The sequence below is a fragment of the Gordionus sp. m RMFG-2023 genome, chromosome 3, assembly GCF_954871325.1.
Source record: "Gordionus sp. m RMFG-2023 chromosome 3, tfGorSpeb1-WG-v2, whole genome shotgun sequence".
Taxonomy (NCBI): Eukaryota; Metazoa; Nematomorpha; class Gordioida; order Chordodea; family Parachordodidae; genus Gordionus; species Gordionus sp. m RMFG-2023.
In genome coordinates this window covers 32,101,338-32,124,462 of record NC_088777.1, presented here as the reverse complement: position 1 = coordinate 32,124,462, position 23,125 = coordinate 32,101,338, and the positions used below count along the sequence as shown (strand labels likewise).

At 27.3% G+C, this 23,125-nt stretch overlaps 2 protein-coding genes across 6 annotated transcripts in view; one reads left to right on the top strand and one right to left on the bottom strand.

Moving 5' to 3' along the window:
- LOC135927345 (dual specificity mitogen-activated protein kinase kinase 4-like) overlaps positions 1-8,735 on the top strand; it is a 64,929-nt gene extending 56,194 nt beyond the window's left edge. For 3 of the 5 annotated variants that reach the window (XM_065463309.1, XM_065463308.1, XM_065463311.1), the window contains exon 13: positions 8,109-8,735. In XM_065463309.1, coding sequence (XP_065319381.1) covers positions 8,109-8,198 — 90 coding nt within the window. In that variant the 3' untranslated portion in view covers positions 8,199-8,735. The remainder of the gene's footprint in view (positions 1-8,108) is intronic. The other 2 variants (XR_010572053.1, XR_010572052.1) reach the window with 1 other exon arrangement.
- Positions 8,736-16,735: 8,000 nt separating this feature from the next.
- Positions 16,736-23,125, bottom strand: part of LOC135927545 (DNA repair endonuclease XPF-like) — a 33,666-nt gene continuing 27,276 nt past the window's right edge. Inside the window, exons 13-16 of the mRNA XM_065463594.1 lie at positions 21,810-22,033; positions 20,625-20,934; positions 17,147-17,422; positions 16,736-16,980 (exon numbers count right to left, since the gene is read on the bottom strand). Of these exons, the coding sequence (XP_065319666.1) occupies positions 17,172-17,422; positions 20,625-20,934; positions 21,810-22,033 (785 nt within the window). The 3' untranslated portion in view covers positions 16,736-16,980; positions 17,147-17,171. The remainder of the gene's footprint in view (positions 16,981-17,146; positions 17,423-20,624; positions 20,935-21,809; positions 22,034-23,125) is intronic.

The window sequence follows — 23,125 nt, the reverse complement described above, 5'->3', positions numbered from 1 at the left end:
TTGTCTAATTATTTGTGAATAAATTAAGTTTTAACACCCACGATCAATTAAATATGAAATAAAAGATGGGCTCTTTTTAAAATATTAGAAATACTATTCCCATATTATTGGTAGCATAACTATATTTCCATGTATAAATTATCAAGAAATTTATTTTTAATATGAATTAAGAATCGTATTGGGCGGGATTTTTTTTTCATAAAATTTCTAAATTATTACATTTTGAAAATTTATTTTTGTCTTTGTGAATTTATATTAATACTTATTTTATTTTTAATTTTAGTTAAAAAAATTTTTTAATGCCTCAATCATTTTTACCCAAAACAGATACAGAATATAATTTATTAAAATTACATTAAAAACACCCAAATACAAATCTATTCAAAATATACCGTCATAATTAAAATTTAAAGTATTTTTATATATGTCGTATTGGGATATGGAATCATGTGGGATTCGGAATCCCAACGTGGGGATTCAAGATCTTAAATCCCCACGTTTTATTCGGGATCTTTTTTTTAAATATTTAAAAAATATTCCGAATCCCCATGAAAAATAAATAAATATAATTACTTTTTCTTTTTTTGCGGCTGGCACCATATAATTAAAAGGCCAAAATAAGGATTTAAAAAGAGAATTTAAAAAAAAGTAAATAGTATTAAATTAAGGCATTTAATGAATGAAAAGGGATAAGGTTAAGACTTTTTTGTTTTAAAAAATATATTTATAAAATATCCGAATTATTGCAACAATTATTCAATGCAATAAGCATTTCGTTGAACATTTAAGCAGGGACCCGAACCGTTATTTATAACGGTTCAGTTTGGTCACGGTTCAGTATGTAAAAAATTTAAATGGTTACGGTTCTTGAGAAGAAATTTGTAAAGGTTCGGTTCAGCTAATTATAAAGGTTCATTACGGTTATAAATTTTTTTTTATTGAAGCAACATCATATTCTAATTTATTTTTATTATAAGCATCTATGAATTATATATAAAAAAAATATATAAGATTCAAAATAACTTATTTTTAAATATATTATTTGAACTTTTAAGTAATATATTTTCAAGTATAAATGATTCCTTTTTGTTCGTTGTGATGATAACACAAATTTTAGCCCCGAAAAAGCCCTTTCTACAGAAACATGTGTTGCGGGAACAGCCTGTACTATAAGAACACGTTTATATGATAAAACACTAAAATATTAATATAGAAAAATATGTAAAAATATATAAAAAAAATATATATTAATAGCATCGAAGGCTTTAAAAAGAGCTTAATTTAATAATGAAAATATACCTAAAAAGCAAATATAATTGTGTTTAAAAATTTCCAATTGAAGTTTTTGTTTAAGAAATAAGAATTCGCGATTTTCGTTTGTTATGCTAAAAAAATTCATGATAAAGTTTTTTAAAAAATATATGTAGACTGTGAAAAATTGCCGTTAGTTGAAATGACTATTGGCGAAATATAAAGTTATTTAATTTTGAATATTTATTAATTTTTTTATTTTCCCCACAAGTAAGAGGGTTTGTATTAATTGAAAAGGATGATACGCAGATTGCATCTCAAATAAGGGATTTCCCATTGGACCAGAGGGTGCAAGTTAAGCCATCGGGTCTGATTTTTTTTTATAATTATACCAATATCAATATTATCAAAATAAAATTTTAAAAAATAAAACAAATAACAATGGCAATATTTTGAAGTTTTGGAAGCAGGAAAATTTATTTCCTTTTTTGAAAAAATTAGAGAGTAAAATTTTGTCAGCCCTGGCAAATTCGGCTTCTAGTGAAAGGTTATTTTCTGTAGCCAATCGCCTATTAGAGGAAAGTAGTACATAATTAAAATTTTAAAAATAGACATTCTTCTTTTTCTAAGTAAAAATTTGGATTTATAATATGTATTTATTTTTTGTTTTTATGGATTATGGAATTAAAGAAATAAATAGAGTAAATTCAAAATGTAAAAAATTATAGTATTAAAATTTAGAAAAATTTAAAAACACCGTTGAATTGACGTGAATCAAAATATTGCCTTTCGGGCGGGTCGAGTCGAAATTTTTTTAGTGGTAAGCGTGAATGGGCGTGATTATTGCCACCGTGAGCGGGCGGGCCCTGAATAAAAAATTAGGCCCGCACCTCTTTTCGCTTTCTTTTCCTCTATTAATATTTTTTAAAACAAAAATGTCTTAACCTCATCCCTTTTCATTTATTATATGCCTTAATTTTATACTATTTACTTTTTTTTTAAATCCTTTATTTTGGCCTTAATTATATGGTAACAGCCGCAAAAAAAAGAGAAGAAAAGGTAATTATATTTATTTTTTTTTTCATGGGGATTAAGAATATTTAAAAAAAAAGATCCCGAATAAAACATGGGGATTTAAGATCTTGAATCCCCACGTTGGGATTCCGAATCCCACATGATTTCATATCCCAATACGACATATATATAGATTTAGAAAATCTTTATTTTGTAAAAAAAACAGTTATTATAATATCCAATATTCTTTCAATATTAAAGGTTCATCATAACGACAATAATCATCCTAGTGTTAATACAATAATTAAAAATATTGAAACAATATACGCATGATAGAATATATCTAAAAATGTTCAATATTCACGATTTAAAAAAAATCTTCCAGACTGAGTCGAGGGTGATCTTTTTTTATTTAAAAAATCATTAAAAGCTAAAAATTTTAATATAAATAAATATCGATAGCGATTTTCCTTGATAATAAGGAAATATAGATTATATTTTTAACGATTAGGGAAAGAGGGGATATTAAATAAAAATATTTATTTTTATATCACAGATAAGCCGTCACTTTTTTTATTGTTTACCAATGAGGAAGATTATGTGAACGCTATATACATCGCTACTAAAATAGCAAAGGTTTCAAACAAAGATTCGTGCTCTCAAATTGTCCATATTATTACTAATAGTCCTTGTTCAAAAAATGTTGGCTATAAAATTACATGGAAAAATAGTTATGCTACCAATACTATTGGGAATAGTATTTCTAATATTTTATAAGGGCCCATTCTTTTATTTCATAGATCTTAGGCGTCAAAACTTAATTTATTCTCGAATAATTGGACATATTAGGTGATCACATGTTATTACATATTCATAGGACAGATTGAAGTAATATATGTCCTAAAAATTTAGAAGGTGAACAAAATAAAATATGGGTAGGAACGCGTGCTAGAATTTTAACAAAATTTATTGCCTCTAGTCTATATAAAACTTTAAAATTAAATGATTTTTAAGTCCCAACAAAGATATATCAATCATATTCATAGGTAATTTAATTTATTTTTATAGTAACCACATATACTCCTCAAATTAATTAACGTACATAAAATATATTAATTTTTTATTTAAAGTGCTAAAAATATTTAGGAGCTTCCCTGTCACAAACTATGTGAAAACATTATTGTGCAATTGCAAAATGAGTTGCAATAAATAATTTTTTATAATTCGGATTTTTTTAAAAATATATATTCAGGTGAAAATTATGATTTTATTTTATATAAATTTACAAAAATAGAAAATAAAATGTCTCTAAAAAATGAAATTTTCTAGTGCCAGCCAAACGGCAAAAAAAAAGGAAGAAAAAAAATATTAAAAGATTCCAAATAAAACGTGGGTTGGGATTCCGAATCCCACATGATTCCGTATCCCAATACGACATATATATATTATAATAATATATTAACATAATAGAATTAGAAAATTTTATCAATTTATATAAAAAATATTCAAAATACATTCAAAAAGAAAATAAAAAAGCGCTTCATAAATCACGTCAACTTTCTTTACACTTAATCATATAAAAAAAGTAAAATCTATATCTTATCTTAATAAATTTTAAATTATTTTTTTCTCTAATTAATTTCTTGCATAAAATATTTTATAAGGCAAGGAAAATCATTAAATATAGTATGTGATTTGATAAATGAAGCAAGTAGATTCCTAATAAAATATTTTCCTAGAGCTTAAATTTAGTCACACCACTATTCAATTGATGGATCTTCTAGACTCCAATCTTTATCTACATAAATTATGGGAAATACCCAAATAATATAGTATCTTGAAAAAAAAATAATTCTTGAAAAACGTCATGCAAGCACCCAGAATTTGATTTATAAGTGGAGGTCTTTTATAAAAAAACAGATTTTTGCAACAACATGCCAAAGGATTTTATAAAATGGAATATTCGTTTTTATTTATTTGGTATTATTGCTCCTAGCTTATTTTTAAATTTATGCTATACAAAAAGGCACTATTAATGATTATTCAAAAAAGAAATGATTTAACAGGCTCTTAAATACAGTAATTTGACCACGAACAATTGATTCTCGTTTCAGATGAATCTCGATTCGATGATAATCTTAGGGATCGTATAATCGTAGTAACTTACAACTGATTGTTTAAAACGATCTGTTATTCCAATATACACAATGATATAGGAATTCGAGTTCAAAAAGTGTTGGGTCTGGACTTTGTAAATGGCATAATAGACGTTTAATAATGTTTAGATATAAGATCATCATCTTGACTTAATCATCCAGTTTTATTTAAGATGACATTACCATGTAATACTATGAAATCGACTGTTGTCAGAAGGATTAATATTTTGGACGGCCACGAAGAATCTAAAAAAAACCATTATAGATGTAAAAATTGAATCAGATCCTCGTTTATTTATTAATACCATGATGTGTTTATACTTTATACAGAATAATTCAACAAAATAAGAAAGAATCTTATTATCATAAATCACATTTTATTTTTATTATAAATTACATTTTTTTTATTAACCGTTTTAACCAAAAATATTTTTTATTTTTATATCTTTTTAACAATAAAAAAATAACCAATTATGTAAAATACAAATTGATATTAAAAAAAATGTAACGTTAAAATGATATAAAAAAAATGTTAATATAAAATTTTCACCGATTAGATTTAAATACAAACTGATATCAAAAAAAATAAATCAATTGCCAAAATAAATAAAACGTTAATATCGATCACATATTCAACATTCCACCCTCCAAAGAAATTCGGCTTATGATTTCCTTGGATATGTTGAGTGGAACGCCTAACGTTCATGATCGCCAAGCAATACCCTATCCATGTTCATGGTGCAGTCTTCTTTTCAAACCGAACGATGGCTTGGTAAAGTAAAGGCAGCCCTTACCTATTTGCGATCAGATCATCTGTGCATGGCATCGGGCATCTAGATTCCTCTCGAGTAAGGTTTATGTTGTCCTTCAGCCAGCCATCCAATTTCTGAGTCATCGAATCAATCTTGGCACACGGAATTCTTCTTGAAGGTATGATCTTAGGCACAGCATCGGGCTTCAAGTGAACTTTCTCTTGTCTGACCATTTTGGGTTTGTAAGGAGTAAGTTGATTCAAGGTCTTTTTTTGTTGTCGAGATTACCTTCTCGAGATCATTCTCTACATTGCCCACTAAGAACGTTTTTAAAATGTCGTTGAAGGCGTGGAGCCACATACGCCCTAGCAGGGGGATCTTATCACAATCCACCATTATGGCCTCCACTGTTTGTAAGTTACCTTCATACTTAACGTTCACATTGGCAAGACCTAATATTTTGATGGCGCTGCCGTCATAACCAGTGAGTTTCATATCCGTCTTACTTATCGTGGTTATGCCTACATTCTTAGCTGTTAGCTTCGGAAGTTTAGTGTACCTCGTACCGGTGTCAACTTGCATCAACGTGGGTATGTTGTTGATGCTCACCGTCACGTTGTATGCGTCATATCTGGTGTCGTAGACCCCCAGATTGTGCACTTCAAGATTCTGAATATTATATTCTTTAAGGTCTGTGTTTGAGTCGTCGTAATCATCGATTGCTACGATGTTCTTGGCATAGTTCGTTCAATTGACAATCACGATCTTTATAATTAGATGATCTGTTATATGTATTATTGTCATTATTATAATGGTTGTGCTTCAACTCGACAAATATTTCGAAAAGCCATTAATGAGGGTTGTGTCTGTGTTGACCACGACGGGAATAGTTGGTTCGGTTATCGCCTCTATAGCAGTCATTCCGTCGATCAGAGCTTTGATGATGGTCACAATGATAGTCGTGGCGATTGCCATGGACGTTGTACCCGCTATTGTTGTATCGATCGTCGTAGTAGTTATAGTTGCGATTAGTGTTGTTAAACGGCTCATTTTGAGCCGATTTTTAAAAACGGCTAACTCAATATTTTAGCCAGAAAAATAATGTCTAAGCCTCGAGATTATGAGCTAAATCTTAAGGCTTGCATAATATTTTTCCTAATAAAATATTGAGTTAGCCGTTTAACAACACTAGTTGCGATTGTCGAAACGGTTGCGGTTATAGTATCAATTATCGTAGCTTTGATCAAAACGATTGTCTTGGAAGTTACTGTGCCGTCCATCGAATCGTTTGTCACGGCAATTGTCGCAGCGTACATCGTAAAGTTCATCGAAATATTGTCGGGGCGATTGTCATTGATGAACTGGGGTTGCTTGATAAGAGATTTACCATGTGCATGAGAGACCTGAATGGGTTTTGTTATTACGTAACTATTTTTGACTCTGCCCATGTGATTAACCTCTTGTATTCCAGGTGATTCAGTCAAATGAATAGCTTCAACTTTCATCACGCCCTTGATGTCACTTGGCTCCGTGGTGTCTTCCTCTAGACCTAGATTGTAAATGTCTTCTATAGTCATAGAGCTCCTGGCCGCTTTCCTGACATCTTTGGAATTCGAAGCAACCTTTCTCAATAATGCGCTGAATGCCATTGAATTTGCATTCTTTATTGAGTCGTGCTACACATGTGACCCAAGCCGAGAACGTCTCCTTCTTGCCTTGAGTGGCAGCATAAAATAATGACAGTTTGGCGTTCTCAGTCTTCGATGGATGTTGTAGCTTGAATTTGCCAAGCAGAGCGATTGGGTTCTGGAAGTCTGCCTCCGTGCAAATTGCTCCAATATTATTGAATTCTTCATCTGGAAGACTTCGGAGAAATAACGGGCCTTTTCTCCGTTGGAGATCTTGCTGGTGTCGAAGAAATTCTGCAATTTCCCTATGAAGGCGCTGTCATCGCTGCTGAATTTAGGGAAATCCAGCTTGACGAATTCAGTTATATGTGGAATTGTTCAAAGCATCCATCGCAAAGTTTGGAGTAATTTGGCCTCCATGTAAAAATTGAATCAGATCCTCGTTTATTTATTAATACCATGATGTGTTTATACAGAATAATTAAAATAAGACAGAATTTTATTATCATAAATCACATTTTATTTTTATTATAAATTACATTTTTTATTTAACCGTTTTAACTAAAACATTTTTTCTTTTTATATCTTTTTTTTAACAATAAAAAAATAACCACATATGTGAAATACAAATTGATATTAAAAAAAATATAAAACGTTAAAATGATATAAAAAAATGTTAATATAAAATTTTCACCGATTAATTTTAAATAGAAATTGATATTAAAAAAAATAAATCAATTGCCAAAATAAATAAAGCCTTAATATCGATCACATATTCAACAGTAGATATATGGAATTCGATTACAATATTCAATGCACAATTGAATTAAAGCGGATGGGGATTTAACCAAATATTAAATTCAAATTGGAAATTATTTATAAATGAAAATGGACATTATTTATGGAGTGCTTTTATCTTTTACTTTTGAATGTATTTTAAATATTTTTTTTATATAGTTTTTCTTTCGTCACATTCACATGTCCTTTTTGAAACACCTAGTGGCCTTTTGAAATTTAATAGTGCTTTTTTCAATATTAATTTAATCCGGATAGGAAACTATTTGAAAAAGAATACGATGTGACTAAAAAGCACTATGCCTCTAGTGAAATCAAAACATAAATCAATTGTTTTTTTTGTTTCCAAATTAACTTTAAATTTATAACTGCTAATAATGTATCTTGAATATTAAAAAAATGTGCTTGGTAATTCTTTTTAATCATATTTCTCCGCACAAAATTTGCTAATTATAACGTGGTGTAATTACTTTTATAGACGCGAATTATAAAATTTATTTACTATTTTCAAGAAACACCCCTTCGTTATCAAATACCAAACATGCAATGTCGATGTTGCATCGTACGTTACTCCTATCTTATTGAATATGAAGGAAAATTGAAAATTTCTAACAAAGTTCCATTTTGTTATATATTTTAAAATAAGATTGGAAATAATTCTCTTTATATTATATTATATTTAATTTTTTTTAAATAATATGTTACTTTTATACCTTTTTAAGATATATATATCTTTTTTTAATCCATAACAAATTAATGTGCAATTTTTCTTGATTTATAATTAGCAGGGAAAACTAATCACATTTATTATATTCACATTCTTATTAGCCGCTGTGACATGTATCGTATATTTGACTAAAACTAGACCATTCAATTCCCCTCTCCCAATTTCAATATTATTTAGGACTTATTTAAAAATTATGTGATGACCAAATTTTCAATTACAATATTTTTTTAAAAAATTTTTTAATTTTCACAAAACATTTTATTTTCAAAAAATTATAATTACATTCCTTTAAAAAAAAGTAGTCATAATATAATATATGAATTTTAATTAATTTTTTTTTATAAGATCTTGTCATTTGCTTAAGCATTAATATCCTTTCACCTATTAAAAAAATTCTAATTATTGTCAATTATAAGCTTTACATAGTTAAAAAGGGTTTATTCATTTATAAATATGAGTAGCCTTATATTTCTTTATATTTTTTTAAACCATATTATCATTCTAATTATATTATTATATCATTTTCTTACAGCTTATTCGAAAAGAATCTTTTGTAAATCAAGAATTATCCTCATTTTTGGAAACTTTTTATAAAAAATATTTATTTGTACGAATGGATAATGTTATATAAAATAAATTTACATTCGAACATTTGCTGATACTCCTAGGCAAAATTAATATATAAAAATAATTCCAAACAATTTCCGTTTGGATAATGAAGTCCGGAAGAGAATTACTTGCGGCAAAAGAAATATTTGTATAATCACGGGCTAAATATCTCTTCCTGTCTTCCGGTATTTTTCCATCTACTTAGTTGATCCTAAAAGTTCTACTAACCACGTTTTATTTTATAATATTTTTTTTATGTATATTTTTTTTTATGTTATTTTATTTAAGATATTTTTAGGAGAATTTTGCCTACAATTTAATTTTTTTTGTAGTAATTCTTAATTCCGCATATTTAAGATATTTTTAGGAGAATTTTGCCTATAAATTTAATTTTTTTTTGTAAAATATAGGAATTATTAATTCCGCATATTTAAGATATTTTTAGGAGAATTTTGTCTACAAATTTAATTTTTTATTTAAGATATTTTAAAATAGTTTTTTCTATAAATTTTTATTTACGAAATTTTAAAAAAGTTTTTCTACAAAATTTTGTAATATGGTTAAAATATAGGAATTCTTAATTCAGGAGAGTATGGGGGAGTGAGGGGAATAGGAGAATTTTAACTACAAATTTAACTTTTTATTTAGCGAAATTAAATCTATTTATCTTAGATATAATAGGTTAGAACAAGCCAATTATTTCTATTATCGGGTCAATAATTCACGAAATTTTATTGATCCAAATGACAGATCAATCAACACCCAAAAAGTCGAAAGGCTTTGGCGGGATCTAAAAACCAACTATGAAAGACATCGTATCACGTCAATACCGCGAAATGTATTATCGCGAATGTCGATTACCGCGAAAAGATATTATAGCGAATGCATTACCGTGAATGTATTATAGCGAATGCATTACCGCGAAAATATTATAGCGAATATATTAGCGCGAATGCATTACCGCGAAAACATTATAGCGAATGCATTACAGCGAATGTAATACCGCGAATGCATTATCGCGAGTGCATCATAGCGAATGCATTACCGCGAAAACTTTATAGCGAATGTATTAGAGCGAATACATTACAGCGAATGCATTATCGCGAATGCATTACAACTAACATTATCACAATGCAATAGTGATTTATATTTGACAAAATTATATTTAACCCATTTATTAAGTTCCAAAAAACCAGAGAACCAGCTTAATTGTTTATATTTATTTAAAGTAGCGTTTTAAAATTATTTACCTCTAAAACACGTCACTTGTTATTTATGAAATTCGTATTTTATTAAAAAATATGTGGAATTTGGTATACTCAATTTTTTTTAACGATTAGATTAAGTCGTTTTTTACAAAAGACTTTATTAATAAATATTTTAATATTTTATATTTTAAGATTGATTCTAGTAAAAGTTAATTTTTGCCTCAACAAGCCCCAAACCCCAGGCTTGTAGATTATATTGGTTTATTAAGCCTCCTATAGGATAATTGTTATTATCAATAATACACCATTTGTATATAAATAATTCATAAAAAATTTCAAAATGTGATATTTTATTTTAAAAAATGTTTAAGTTTTAATGAATTTTTTAATTTTTTTTCTAATTCTTTTGATTATCAACCACCAGAAAAGGTGAAAGTTAAAGGGAAAAAAATAGAATTTAAAGCTATAATAGCCAATGAATACTTATTATATCATATTTTTAAGCATAATATAATTAATTCGACCTAATTCTACTAGCCCCTAGTTACTGATATGATTAACCCTTTCCAGCGCTAAAAAAATATGTTGATAGTTTTTAAAATTTTATAAATAAGATTAGATGAAGGGGAACATTGGATTGAGACCTCTATCTTATTAAATCTTTTGTAATCGTCAAAATTATTAATTTTATAGCTTTAAAACATAAAATCTTATCTTTTTTAAATTTAAACATTGTTAAATTTAAAAATAATAAATGCCAACTCCTGTTTCAAATATAAATCTTAAAATGATAAAAAATATATTTAATTATATATTTTGGTGGTTTCAATAGAGATGATATGTGAATTTAGTTCAAATTTAATATTTTGTAAGTTATTTTCAAATCATATTATTCTGCCTGAAAGGGAATGCCTACAATAAATATTTTTAAACATAATGATTATGAGACTTTCTGAAATGGGAAAAGAAGATTTTTTAATTTCATATTCTGTCTATTTAATTATTTCTAAATCTCACTGTGCAAATTGGTTTATTATTCATGATACGGTTTAAAACAATTTCAACTTTAAGAGAGACAGAAGGCCACAAATCCATATTTTTATGCCGTAGAATATTATAGTGAAAAACATTTTAATTATGCTTTAATATTATTTACTTATCTTAGATTCCGTATAAAACAATTTATAAAATACAGAGAAAATAACGAAATTTGAAAATTTAGGGCAGGGCTTTAAATAATCAGTGCTAAAAAATGCAGACCGAAGAACACAGGTATATTAATTTACAACATTTATATTATTTATTTTATTACTAATTATGACATTGAAATATGTTAAATTCAATTTTGTCTGTACTGTAAAAAATAGCTAAATATTAATAAAAGTATAATTTTTTTTGGCGTTGATAAAGCTATCCTTTCAAAAATAACCCAGCGGCTGAAATAAAATTTTTCTATTAAAATCTTTAGACATTTTTGGAATTTTCCCTTTAACTTTTTCACCTTTTCTGGTGGTTGATAATCAAAAGAATTAGAAAAAAATTAAAAAATTCATTAAAACTTAAACATTTTTTAAAATAAATATCACATTTTGAAATTTTTTATGAATTATTTATATACAAATGGTGTATTATTGATAATAACAATTATCCTATAGGAGACTTAATAAACCAATGTAATCTACAAGCCTGGGGTTTGGGGCTTGTTGGGGCAAAAATTAACTTTTACTAGAATCAATCTTAAAATATAAAATATTAAAAATATTTATTAACGTATAACTTAAGTTAAGTGTTTGTTGGGCTATCTCATGGTATTTAATAAATTCAATTATAAATTGTCAAGCTTATGATGATATTGACAAAAACGACTACTAGTCCTATTCCTACTATTGGAAGAAAGTTGATAATGAGATCAAAAATTTTGATTATTTACCGGGCGGCTAAAAAACGTCGCGTTTTGAAATCTTATTAACTCCGAAACGTGTCATTCGTTTTTTATGAAATCTCCTGTCTTAATATTCTCAAAATATATAATTTAAAGTGGTTTTTAGAAAATTAAGATAAAAAAAATGTAGTCGTACATATATATTTTTAAAGATTTCCTTTTAAACTATAACATAAAAACAAAATATTTTAAATTTTATAAAGTGGCTTTTAGAAAATTAAGATAAAAAAATGTAGTCAAAAATATATATTTTTAAAGATTTCTTCAAATTCATAAACTATAACATAAAATATTTTGGCATTATTAAACAAATCTCATTATTAAATACCACTAACAATATAAACATACGATAATTTTCTAAATTATGTATTTTATCAAAGATCTGATAATGATAAAATTTTGACATGAGAATAAAAATTGGAATCAAGTTTAATTCCTGAATTCTCTAGGAAAAAGTGGAATATTAATCCAGTTCACCAAGCTAACCCCTTGGTTATCATATAACTCATCAATCTCCTTTTGTTTTTCAACTAAGATTTTATTAAGCAAAACCATAGATTCTTAATACGAATTCCACTAGAATTTATCAGATACCTACCCAATTTCTTGATGTTACCTGCCATATTGGTAGACATTTTTTGTTTATTCCACAAAGTAAGACACTTTTGGAAAGAACTTTGTGATATTATTTTATGTTATCAGCTAAAGCTAAAAAATTTCTGATGCCCATAATTAGGGGAGACCGGTGTTATAATGAACCCAGGGTTATAGTGAGAGTGGCTTTATTTTCTAGAGTATTAAACTCTAAGAGATAATTTTTTGCCAAAACTATATACTTATATATTGCATATGCGGCTATAATTTTTATTTCTATCGAACCGCTTGAAGAATTTTTATAATGCTTTATATCATTTGTACCTTCAAAAGTAACTTTTTACACTTTTACTATTTTTCAAAAATAAAGATTAATATACAATTTTACCACACAAAAATCATCTTATATAAAAGAAAAAATCCTATTTTATAGAATAACAATTTACCCGAACAAAATTGATAATATAAATACTTCAAAATATGATCTTATTCAAAGTGGTGCTACTGGGGCTATTTTTATGGGGTTAGGTCGAACCTTTTTTTTTGCTATTTTTTAAAAATTTGACATGCAAAAAAAGCCAAGGAGAGACCAACTAAAAGAAAAAAAATCGAAAAATGTTATTATATGATAAATAATTGTTTGGTATACAAATAAATTATATCAAGCATAACAATCAAGACTGCTTTCAATGTCAGTTATTAGTTACATGGCTTTGCAATTTTATTGTTTTTTTATTTGCAAAGATTGTGAATGTTTTAAATGATTTTATATAACACTTTTATGTTTTAAATCATTAAATATATCCTAATAAAGAAATATATAACTTTTATATATGGAAAATTAAGCAGAGTTTATAATAGCCTCGACCAAGGGCTTGTTCGTCCCCGGGTAGGGTTCACTCGGTTACCAAAAAAAATTCCAGGAAAAATGATATTTTGAAAAAATTATTAGAGATGTATTTTTGAAATTTAAACATATCATAAAACTAATAGAGCTGAACAAAATGAGATATTTTTTATTAAAAATGATAAAGTACTTATAATTTTCTTAAGGTTTGCCTTTAGGGTTCGCCATAACCCCGTTCTCCCCTACAAGTTTTCAATAAATTAAAAAGAAAAAACTTGATGTTTAATATTTAAAATGATTAGATGAAAAAGAGAAATCTATTTTATTACTTAGAATCTTTTTTATATATTTTGAGTCAAAAAAAAGAAAAGCCTTAGCCTTAATTTCAATAAAAAAATGTTTTTAGAGCCAATCCCCATTTTAACTTAATTTTCAGATTCAACTAAGTCAGTCGAAAAGTCGATAAATATAAAATTGTAACTTTCATGAAACTCCATTAGCGATATGATAATGCATTCGCTATAATGCATTCGCGATAATTCATTCGCTATAATGCATTCGCTATAATGGATTTGCTATAATGCATTCGCTATAATGTATTCGCGATAATTCATTCGCTATAATGCATTCGTGGTAATATATTCGCGATAATTCATTCGCTGTAATGTATTCGCTATAACATTTTCGCGGTATTACATTCGCGCTAATACATTCGCTATAATATTTCGCTGTATTATATTCGCTATAATGCATTCGCTATATTATATTCGCGATAATGCATTCGCTGTAATGCATTCGCTATAATATCTTTTCGCGGTAATCGACATTCGCGATAATACATTTCGCGCTAAAATTTTCGCGGTATTGACATGTAACCGAAAAACATAGGGATAAGGATAATAATCATGAATATCTACTAGTAGAATATAGATATTTTTTAGAAAATATAGATTGTTAAATCGTTTTGATATTTTTATTCATTTTATATATCACTGTTCAATAATAAATTTCAATTTAATGAATAAAATTGGTAATTTAATACTATATTTCGTGTATAAATTTTAATACTATAGTTAATTGAGTCATTTAATACTATATCCTTCACTATAAAGGTTAAAAAAATCACTTAAACTTCAAAGGTGGGGTCTATTTTATCCCTAATACAAAATTAAATAAAAAATTAAATTTGTAGGCAAAATTCTCCTGCCCCCTCCCACCTTCATATATAAACGATGCGGAATTAAGAATTCCTATTTTTTTACCCCTAATACACAATTTTGTAGTAATAACTTTTTCAAAATATCTTAAATAAAAATTTGTAGAAAAAACTATTTTAAAATATCTTAAATAAAAAATAAATTTGTAGGCAAAATTCTCCTAAAAATATCTTAAATATGCAGAATTAAGAATTCCTATATTTTACCACAAAAGAATTAAATTTGTAGGCAAAATTCTCCTAAAAATATCTTAAATATGCAGAATTAAGAATTCCTATATTTTACAACAAAAAAAATTAAATTTCTACGCAAAATTCTCCTAAAAATATCTTAAATATGCGGAATTAATAATTCCTATATTTTACCACAAAAAAATTAAATTTGTAGGCAAAATTCTCCTAAAAATATCTTAAATAAAAATAATATAAAAAACAATATTAAAAAAAATAACATTAAAAAATAATAATAATACCCCCCCCCCCCCCCCAGAGAGTGGCAGTAACCGATTATTTAATATCCATAGTCTTAAAAAACAAGAGTCTGCCAGACCGATGCAATATGTGTCGTAGATCTTTTTTAATTATGGGTTCTTCCTTTTGGCTTGAGCCTAGTCATATTTTGACTCAAAAACAAGCTGAATTTAAGAAGCCGGCTTGGCTCAGATGTTTATAAATAAATTTCGGCTCAAAAGTCGGCTTGAGCCAAGTGATGAGCCGACTCGAGCCAGCCGACTATTTGGCTCAAAGAGCCGGCTTGAGTCAATTTTCGACTCAAAAACTAGATGAGTTTAGGGTTTTGCCGGCTTAGCTCAGCCGTTTAGCAACACTAATCTCAAATAAATAAATTTCTCCTCAATAATCGGCTTGAGTGAGCCAACGGCTGGCTTGAGCCTGAGCCGAATTTTTGGCTCAAAATCTGGCTGAGTTTTCGGCTAAGCCGGCTTGGCTCAGCCGTTTAACAACACTACTGGCTACACGCCTAAGCTCCCCCCCCAGGCTAGGCACCTGATACTATTAATAATTGTTTGTTCTGTATTATAATTAATTATATCCTATTTAAATTTTATTTTCTATCCTTTTTTCCGTTTCTTCCTTTCTGTCTTTTATTTTCCAAATCTAAACTTTAATAATTTTTTTAAAGTATTATACTTTAAGCATAATTATCTAGGACAATAATATATGCCACAACAGTACTCAACCCTTTAAAATGGCATAAAGAATAAAATATACCTTTATTAAACCATATGATATAATTTAAAAAAAAATTAAAGTTTCGATGAAACATTTTATAAAAATTACATTCTGCTGCACTTGTTCCTTAAAATTCTGTCATTTTATTAATTTTACAGAAATAAAAAGGGTATATTAATTTTAAAATAATATGACGAGATATGTTAGAAAGTTAGACCCATTTGGATAAGTAGGGTGTTGGTCTTTAAAATGTAATATCAATAAAGATGAATGGAGGAAATATCAATTCTATGTAAAATAACCTTTCGACGGCTTTTAAAGATAACTGCCAATAGCAGGAACTTTAATTGCCAGTGAAACCCCTGCTTTTGAGATCATACCAAAGGAATAATCTGTTAATCATAAAAAAATCTTCAACTCATACCACACATTAGATTGGAGGTCAAAGTGGTTCAAAAAGTTAGTATTATCTTTTTCCTACCATCAAAAATAAAGGAGTATAAAAAAAATTCCTTCGGAAATATTTTAAATTTCCTACATATTAACACATTAAATCATCAATACGATAATAAAATAATCAAACAATTAGTTATTATAGATTAAAAACTAATCAGTGCATAATTGCCTGCTTTTTAAAATCTCTTAGGGGTTTACTCGCTAAAATATCTTTTGGTTTTATTTCCATAAAATATTGATTAAATAATATTTGTAATAAGTTACAAATTCAACAGCAAATTGATAAGATTTTTTTTTAAATTTATTCACCAATATAAAAAAAAGGTAAAGTAATATATAGAGAGCCATATTTATATTAAGATAGTATAGTAAGGTTACAAAAATGATAATTTTACAATAATATTTTTTTATTTTCCTGAGATCATTTGAGTAATAATGACAAATTTTTAAATATATATACTATTATAACCAATATAGTTTTATATAATTTGTATTATAAGCGGATATAGATAGGAAAATGAAAAAATGGGTCGTGACCCGATTGGAAAATACAATAAGTACACGTATATTCAAGGTATTATCGCGAGAGGGGAGCTTTATATTTAATTTACAAAATAATATAGGTTTGTAGCAAAATTTTATGCAACAAAATATCAACAATTATAGAATAAATAATGGTTTCATAGGTTAAATCTTAGTTTATTTTTCTTCCTTTCCAAGTTAAAAGATTTATAATACATTTTATTATTTTTAAACTCACTTTATAGCTTATCATGTGATGATCACTAATGAAGTTTTTTCCGGGTGGTATTATGTAAAAAGTTCCACATTTTGTCGGCGTTTGCTGAGTTACCCAAAGTTTGTGAAATATCTAGCAATGTCAAACCGCTCAAATCTAGCAGAGAGTGACATTTTTTGACCAACATTTTAGCTGTTTTAACGTTTAGCCCAGGTATTTTGCAAAGCATATCGAAAGCTAAATGGCCGAAATTTGTGGTTTTAATATTATAAACGGTTGTTTCATCGTTCATGTCATCTAAATGTTTAATAAAATTGATTAATTTAATATATTTATAGCAATTTAACCCTTTGCCTGCAAGAAACCAAATGGAAAAAAATAAGGCAGATACCTAAGGCAGAATGGTAGAAATAGGATTGAATATATGTCAGAGGGATTTAAAAACAGAATTTGGAACCTGAATTAAAAATGGTGACAGAATTTGGAACCTGAATTAAAAATGGTGCTTGTTCAGGTTTTTAAATGAGGTTGTGAGTTTTGGTTTAAAGATTTGACGCGGTCCTAAGATTTATAGTTTTAATTCCAAACTCTGTTAATAAGTAATTAATTTTTTAAAATAATCTTCTAAAATTCACATATTTTAAACAATATATTACAAACTTGTTTCATTTTTTATATCTTTGAGGAGGCTATATTTATATAAAAGCTAAGTGGGCTGAAAGATAAATTTATTGAGAATTAGACAAAAAGTCATGCATATATAAGATATTATATGGAAGAATTTGCGAACGATGTAAAGAAAGTGGAAAAGATAATATGTAGAAGGAGTTCAGAGGAAAAGAACATTAAAAAAGACGTGTAATGGTAATATATATAGCCTCAAATGTTAGTCGAGTAAAAGAATATGGAATGGAATAAGGAGCTAAGTTGTGATGCGCTAGGCAAATACCAGCGAAAGATTAAGGATATTTTGTGAAATAGAACCCTATGAAGACGAGAACCTCATTTTAAAAGTGGAAAGAGAAAAAAGAGACTGTTGAAAAATGAAGGGACTTTGCGAATAAGGGCATGGCGATGTTAAGACTAGATAGAAGGGAATGGATGAGAAGAAATCAGATGAGAGAGGGAATTTCTGACCATTATAAAATGAATGACAGCAGAATTTTGATAAAGAAGAGTAGCTTCATTAATTTTAAACTCAATTATTGTAATTTTTAACAATCAGTGTTGTTTGTTTAATAACTTAGTGTTATTAATTATACAAAATTAAAAAGCAAAATGATTAACTTAGAAAAGATGCTGAATAAATTATAATGTAATTAAATTAACAAGGGCAAAATAGAGTTCGGTTCAAATGGTCGGGGTTTTCTTGAAATAACGTTACTCCGTACATAATTTGAGCATCATTTTCGGTCCCAAACAATTTCCTATTTGTATTAATAATGAATGTAGGAAAATAATTCCCCAGAAGATTACTCCTCGGAAAAAAAATCCACAGGAAAAAAATTTACCAAGAAAATAATTCTCCGGAGAAAAAATTCCCTGTTTTTTATCCTATAAAATACTAAATTATTTTTAGAAAATTAACAAAATAAGAAAAAAAATCCCCAAATAAAATATTTAAAATTTTTGAGAAAATCAACATAATAAAAATAAAATCTTCATAAAAATTTGCCAAATAAAATTGTTAAACAAAATTTACTATTAAACCTAACCAAATTTTTATATTATTATTAATTAACCCTAACCAATATAATGTATGATGTTAAGGCCTTATCCCGAACCCAATTGGTGAAAATTAAACATCAATATTTATAAAATAAACGAATTGGATACCTAGTCTGCCAGCCAAATTTTTTTTATTGGCCAGATAAATTCATACCATTTTTGACTAGGACTTGCGCTTTAATTAAATCAAAATGTTTTTTTAAATTCAGATTCTTTCGAAGATTAGAGGTCTTAAATAATAAAACGTAAATAAATCTAATTCACCTTTACAAATTTTCATCAACTTTTAGATATTTATTGAAAGTCAAATTTTTATTTAAAATTTTTTTTTATTTTTACACAAATTATTGATCATTTCCATAAAATTTTTAGAAATATAAATTTAAATGAGGTTTTTCACATTGCCTTCAAAAATAGATATTTTTCAATTGGTATAATTTTGTTATGCAATATATGAAGTCTTTTTTTGATAATTTTTAGAATATAAAATATATTAAGTTCTATCTATGTCACAAATTTGTAATTTGTCATTAGTGGGCAAAAATAATAGCATGACTTTTACTAAGTCTTAAATAGCGCCCCTTTTTGTTTTTAATACTAAAGATGGGCTATTAAATGATATAATTATATATATAAATTCTGTGTCGAAATAGGAAATTTGCAATTCAACCTGGTCTCCTATATTTGATAAAAAATATTTTACTAAAGTATTTAATGCCTACTATAAGAATTTAACTGGCTGAATATAAAATCAATATAAAATTTGCTAAATTATATTTTTTTACTGCCCAATTTATATTAAATACTACCAAAAGTTATTAAAAATGCTAACCATTTTAATCAAAGAACATCTATCACTGAGTATTATAAATCTTATAATTATTAGTTTGTGAATTTATTTTAAAAATTTACAGAAAAGAAATAATTATATTTTATTTTATTAAAATGATATTGAAACAATGTTTTCACTTTTTTTCAATTTTAAATTGTAAAGCCTCTTCCATAATTTTCATCTATTTCTATAAAAATCTATCATGTTTTCTTTCCAAGATGTGACAAATCTAAACTTTTTATGCTCTCTACTAAATTATCAAAGCTACCAACCAATTTATCAATTCCTATATCTTATCGCCCTATATCGCTTATTAAAACAGAAATGATGCTCAAAAAGAATCCTCAAACGTCGAGAATAACTCAACGTTCAGAAAATACTGAATATAATTTTTTATAAATATTTTCGTTATTTTAGCGGCGGGGTTATTTTTGATGAAAATAAATTATTCGGGGAATTTTTTTCCGGAGAATATTTTCCGCTTACCATTAATAATATAAACCGTATTTAACCCGAAAGCAAAATCTTATTTGAGCAGGAAAAAAATGGGTCCATATGGTAAAATTTTGGCGCAGTAGTCAGTCATTTATGGCAAAGTTGTAAAAAAAATATCATTCTTTATAACCCAGAGGTAAATATAAAATGAATTATGCGATCGTGAACTAATTACAAAGTGATAATGTACAGCATCAAAATCTTGTACTGCTAATTATTAAGGTTCGACCCATTGATCTGGATCCATATTTTTTAAAGGACTAACCTATCCAGTTTAAAAGAAGGTCCTAATCTGATCCAGAAAAACTAAAGAAGCTAATAAAAAAGGCTCTCCGAATAAAAATCTAAAATTAATTAACGACCCCAAAGGGAATCTTTGTCCAAATTTGGTAAAATCAACTGTGCAGGATTTTATATAAACATATATTATCTATAATAGGTTACTTTTCACCCCTTCCTGACTTAGCAAATCAATGTCTTGACTATCTTCATCGTATAAAATGTCAGAAGTAGAACGTATCTTATTATTGTTATCTATCGTATTAGGTATGCAGGGCTGAGGTTTTCCCACTTTAAATTCGAAAAAAAGTTCGGCAGCCATTTTTGGGTTGCAGCACCAAATGAGTCTTAGAGAAGGAAAATGTTTAGTCAGTATGACTAATTTGGATTGGATATCCAGGGCGGAAATTTCGGTATTTAGTTGGCAAGCCAAAGACGAGGGTTTTGAGTATAAAGATCTTGCTGTTGATCTCGCCTTTAAAATTTATGATAGTTAAGATTTGAAAAATTTTAGTTTATTAAATGTATAGAATTTTTTTTATTAATTTTCACCTATTATCAAAAAAAATTTTCTTTATCATCATAGTGCCAAACAATATAATTATTGTAATTACTCTTCGTTATGGAAATATAGTGTGGTAGCGCCATACGGCTATAAATAATATGAAAATCCTTAAAAATGCGAAGTTTATACTTATTTTCCTTTTGGCAAGCACTATTGTGATAAAAGGTCACATGGGACTTCACATTTACTCCCCTTTTTCTAAATCTAACATATCCACTAGAGCTATTCCTCAGAAATAAATTAAAATGAAACAAACATTCGGATTTACAAAAGACGCTGTTTACTCCCTTGAGCTTTTTCGCTAATTAAATTTAAGAAAGAAAAAGATTAAAAGAACGGGAGATCCAAAACATTTTAAAATAGAGGTGTAAAAAAACTTTAACCTGGGGGGGGGGGGCAGGTTAAAATGTTTTTAAAACAATAGATGGGTGAGTGGACTAAAAACAACACTCAGTGTAGACCTATAATTTGAAGTCAATAAACTTCTTTTTTTTTAAATTAGGATAGAAATTTATATATTTTTTAGCAGTATCGCTGTGATTATATTTAAATAAATGTTATATTAAACAATTATAATTTGATAAATAAAAAGTTTTTTTTTCAATAACAAAATATCTATATAAAGATTACCCTAGAAAGTAAGCAGCCAAGCTTAGGCAAACAAAATAATATTTTAACTTTTTAGTGTATGGGCATATGTAATACACATTCTTATCTAAGGGTTCAACAATTAAAAAAAGAAAATGAAATTTAAAATAAAATAAAATACGCGTATGATCCTCAACCTGTAAAATGAAAGGTCTAACATCGTTCTCGAACTCTATCATCAATGCCGGTTTGGCATAAGTTCTCACCATCGCTTTAATCTGTTGATAAAGCCGGCCCGTGTTAAATGATTGAACCAGATCAGGTACGGTCTTTCTCTCAACACATAGTTCAGAAGTAAGGATGTAATCTCCGATTGGGAGAGTCAAGGGGATAATTTTGAGCCTAACAGGAGTAGAGTCGTCTAAAAATATTATAAACTATGATGTTACTGTCAAACATATCAATATACCGCCAATTAGAAAAAATTATAAAAAAAAACTCTTATCTTGATCCTATATACTCAGACAGGATCGTCATTGATAAGTTCATGTAAGTTCAAATTATATCGAATTACATACTATATATATATATACCATTTTATAATAATAATATGAAATAACAAAAACCTTAAGTTATAATTTAATATATTTTTGAAACGCACTTTTTGATTATTTAAAAGTAGCAAATAAATCGTAAAGCAAAATAATCAACAATTACATGAAAATACCTTACTAATAATAAAATGCGCGCCAAATAGTTAATATACAGTTACTACAGTTATGATGCAATCGTTATTAGAATAAAATTGAAGGGGGGAGGGGAGGTAAGGAAAGTTTGATTTGAATTACCTTTTTTAGCTAATACAGATTTGGTGGGTGTGAGAAGATAAAATTTTCTAGAGGGGTAATATGGTAATTGGCTTAGGGGAAGGAGAAATCCCTCCATGTACTTTATCCAATTAAATAATTTAATAAAAACAAAAGAATTTAATTATTAGCAACAAGTACCAGAATTTACAAACTCGTTTAGGCTCTAAAATTATATTAATCAATATAATATTAAAGTGTTTCTTTTTAGCATCGAAGCCGTAAGAGATAAATTATAAAAGTTTTTCGTCTCTATTCGAAACTTTATAAACTTAATCATTGAACCTTTTTAAAATTAGTTTTTCATTTAAATCTAATAAGGAATATGTATACCCTTTTCGATTCGGTAAAATTGACAAATATCATAACGAAGGACAGTTATAAATTTATAAATAAATAATAAAGTTTAATAAGACAGTTAATTAAATCTATAAACCAAAATAATTAAGTATAAAAAAGGCAACCCTTGAAATTCCGCTATTAATAACGATGCTCCTTCTTTTTTCAAAGTAGAAATAGGGGTAGTATGTAACTTTTTTATAGATAACCTTTACACATCGAGTGCATTGATTAAATAATGCTATATAAAATTAAATTATTAAATTTCTGTTGTGATAAGATTTCATTTCATATTAAAAACAACAACA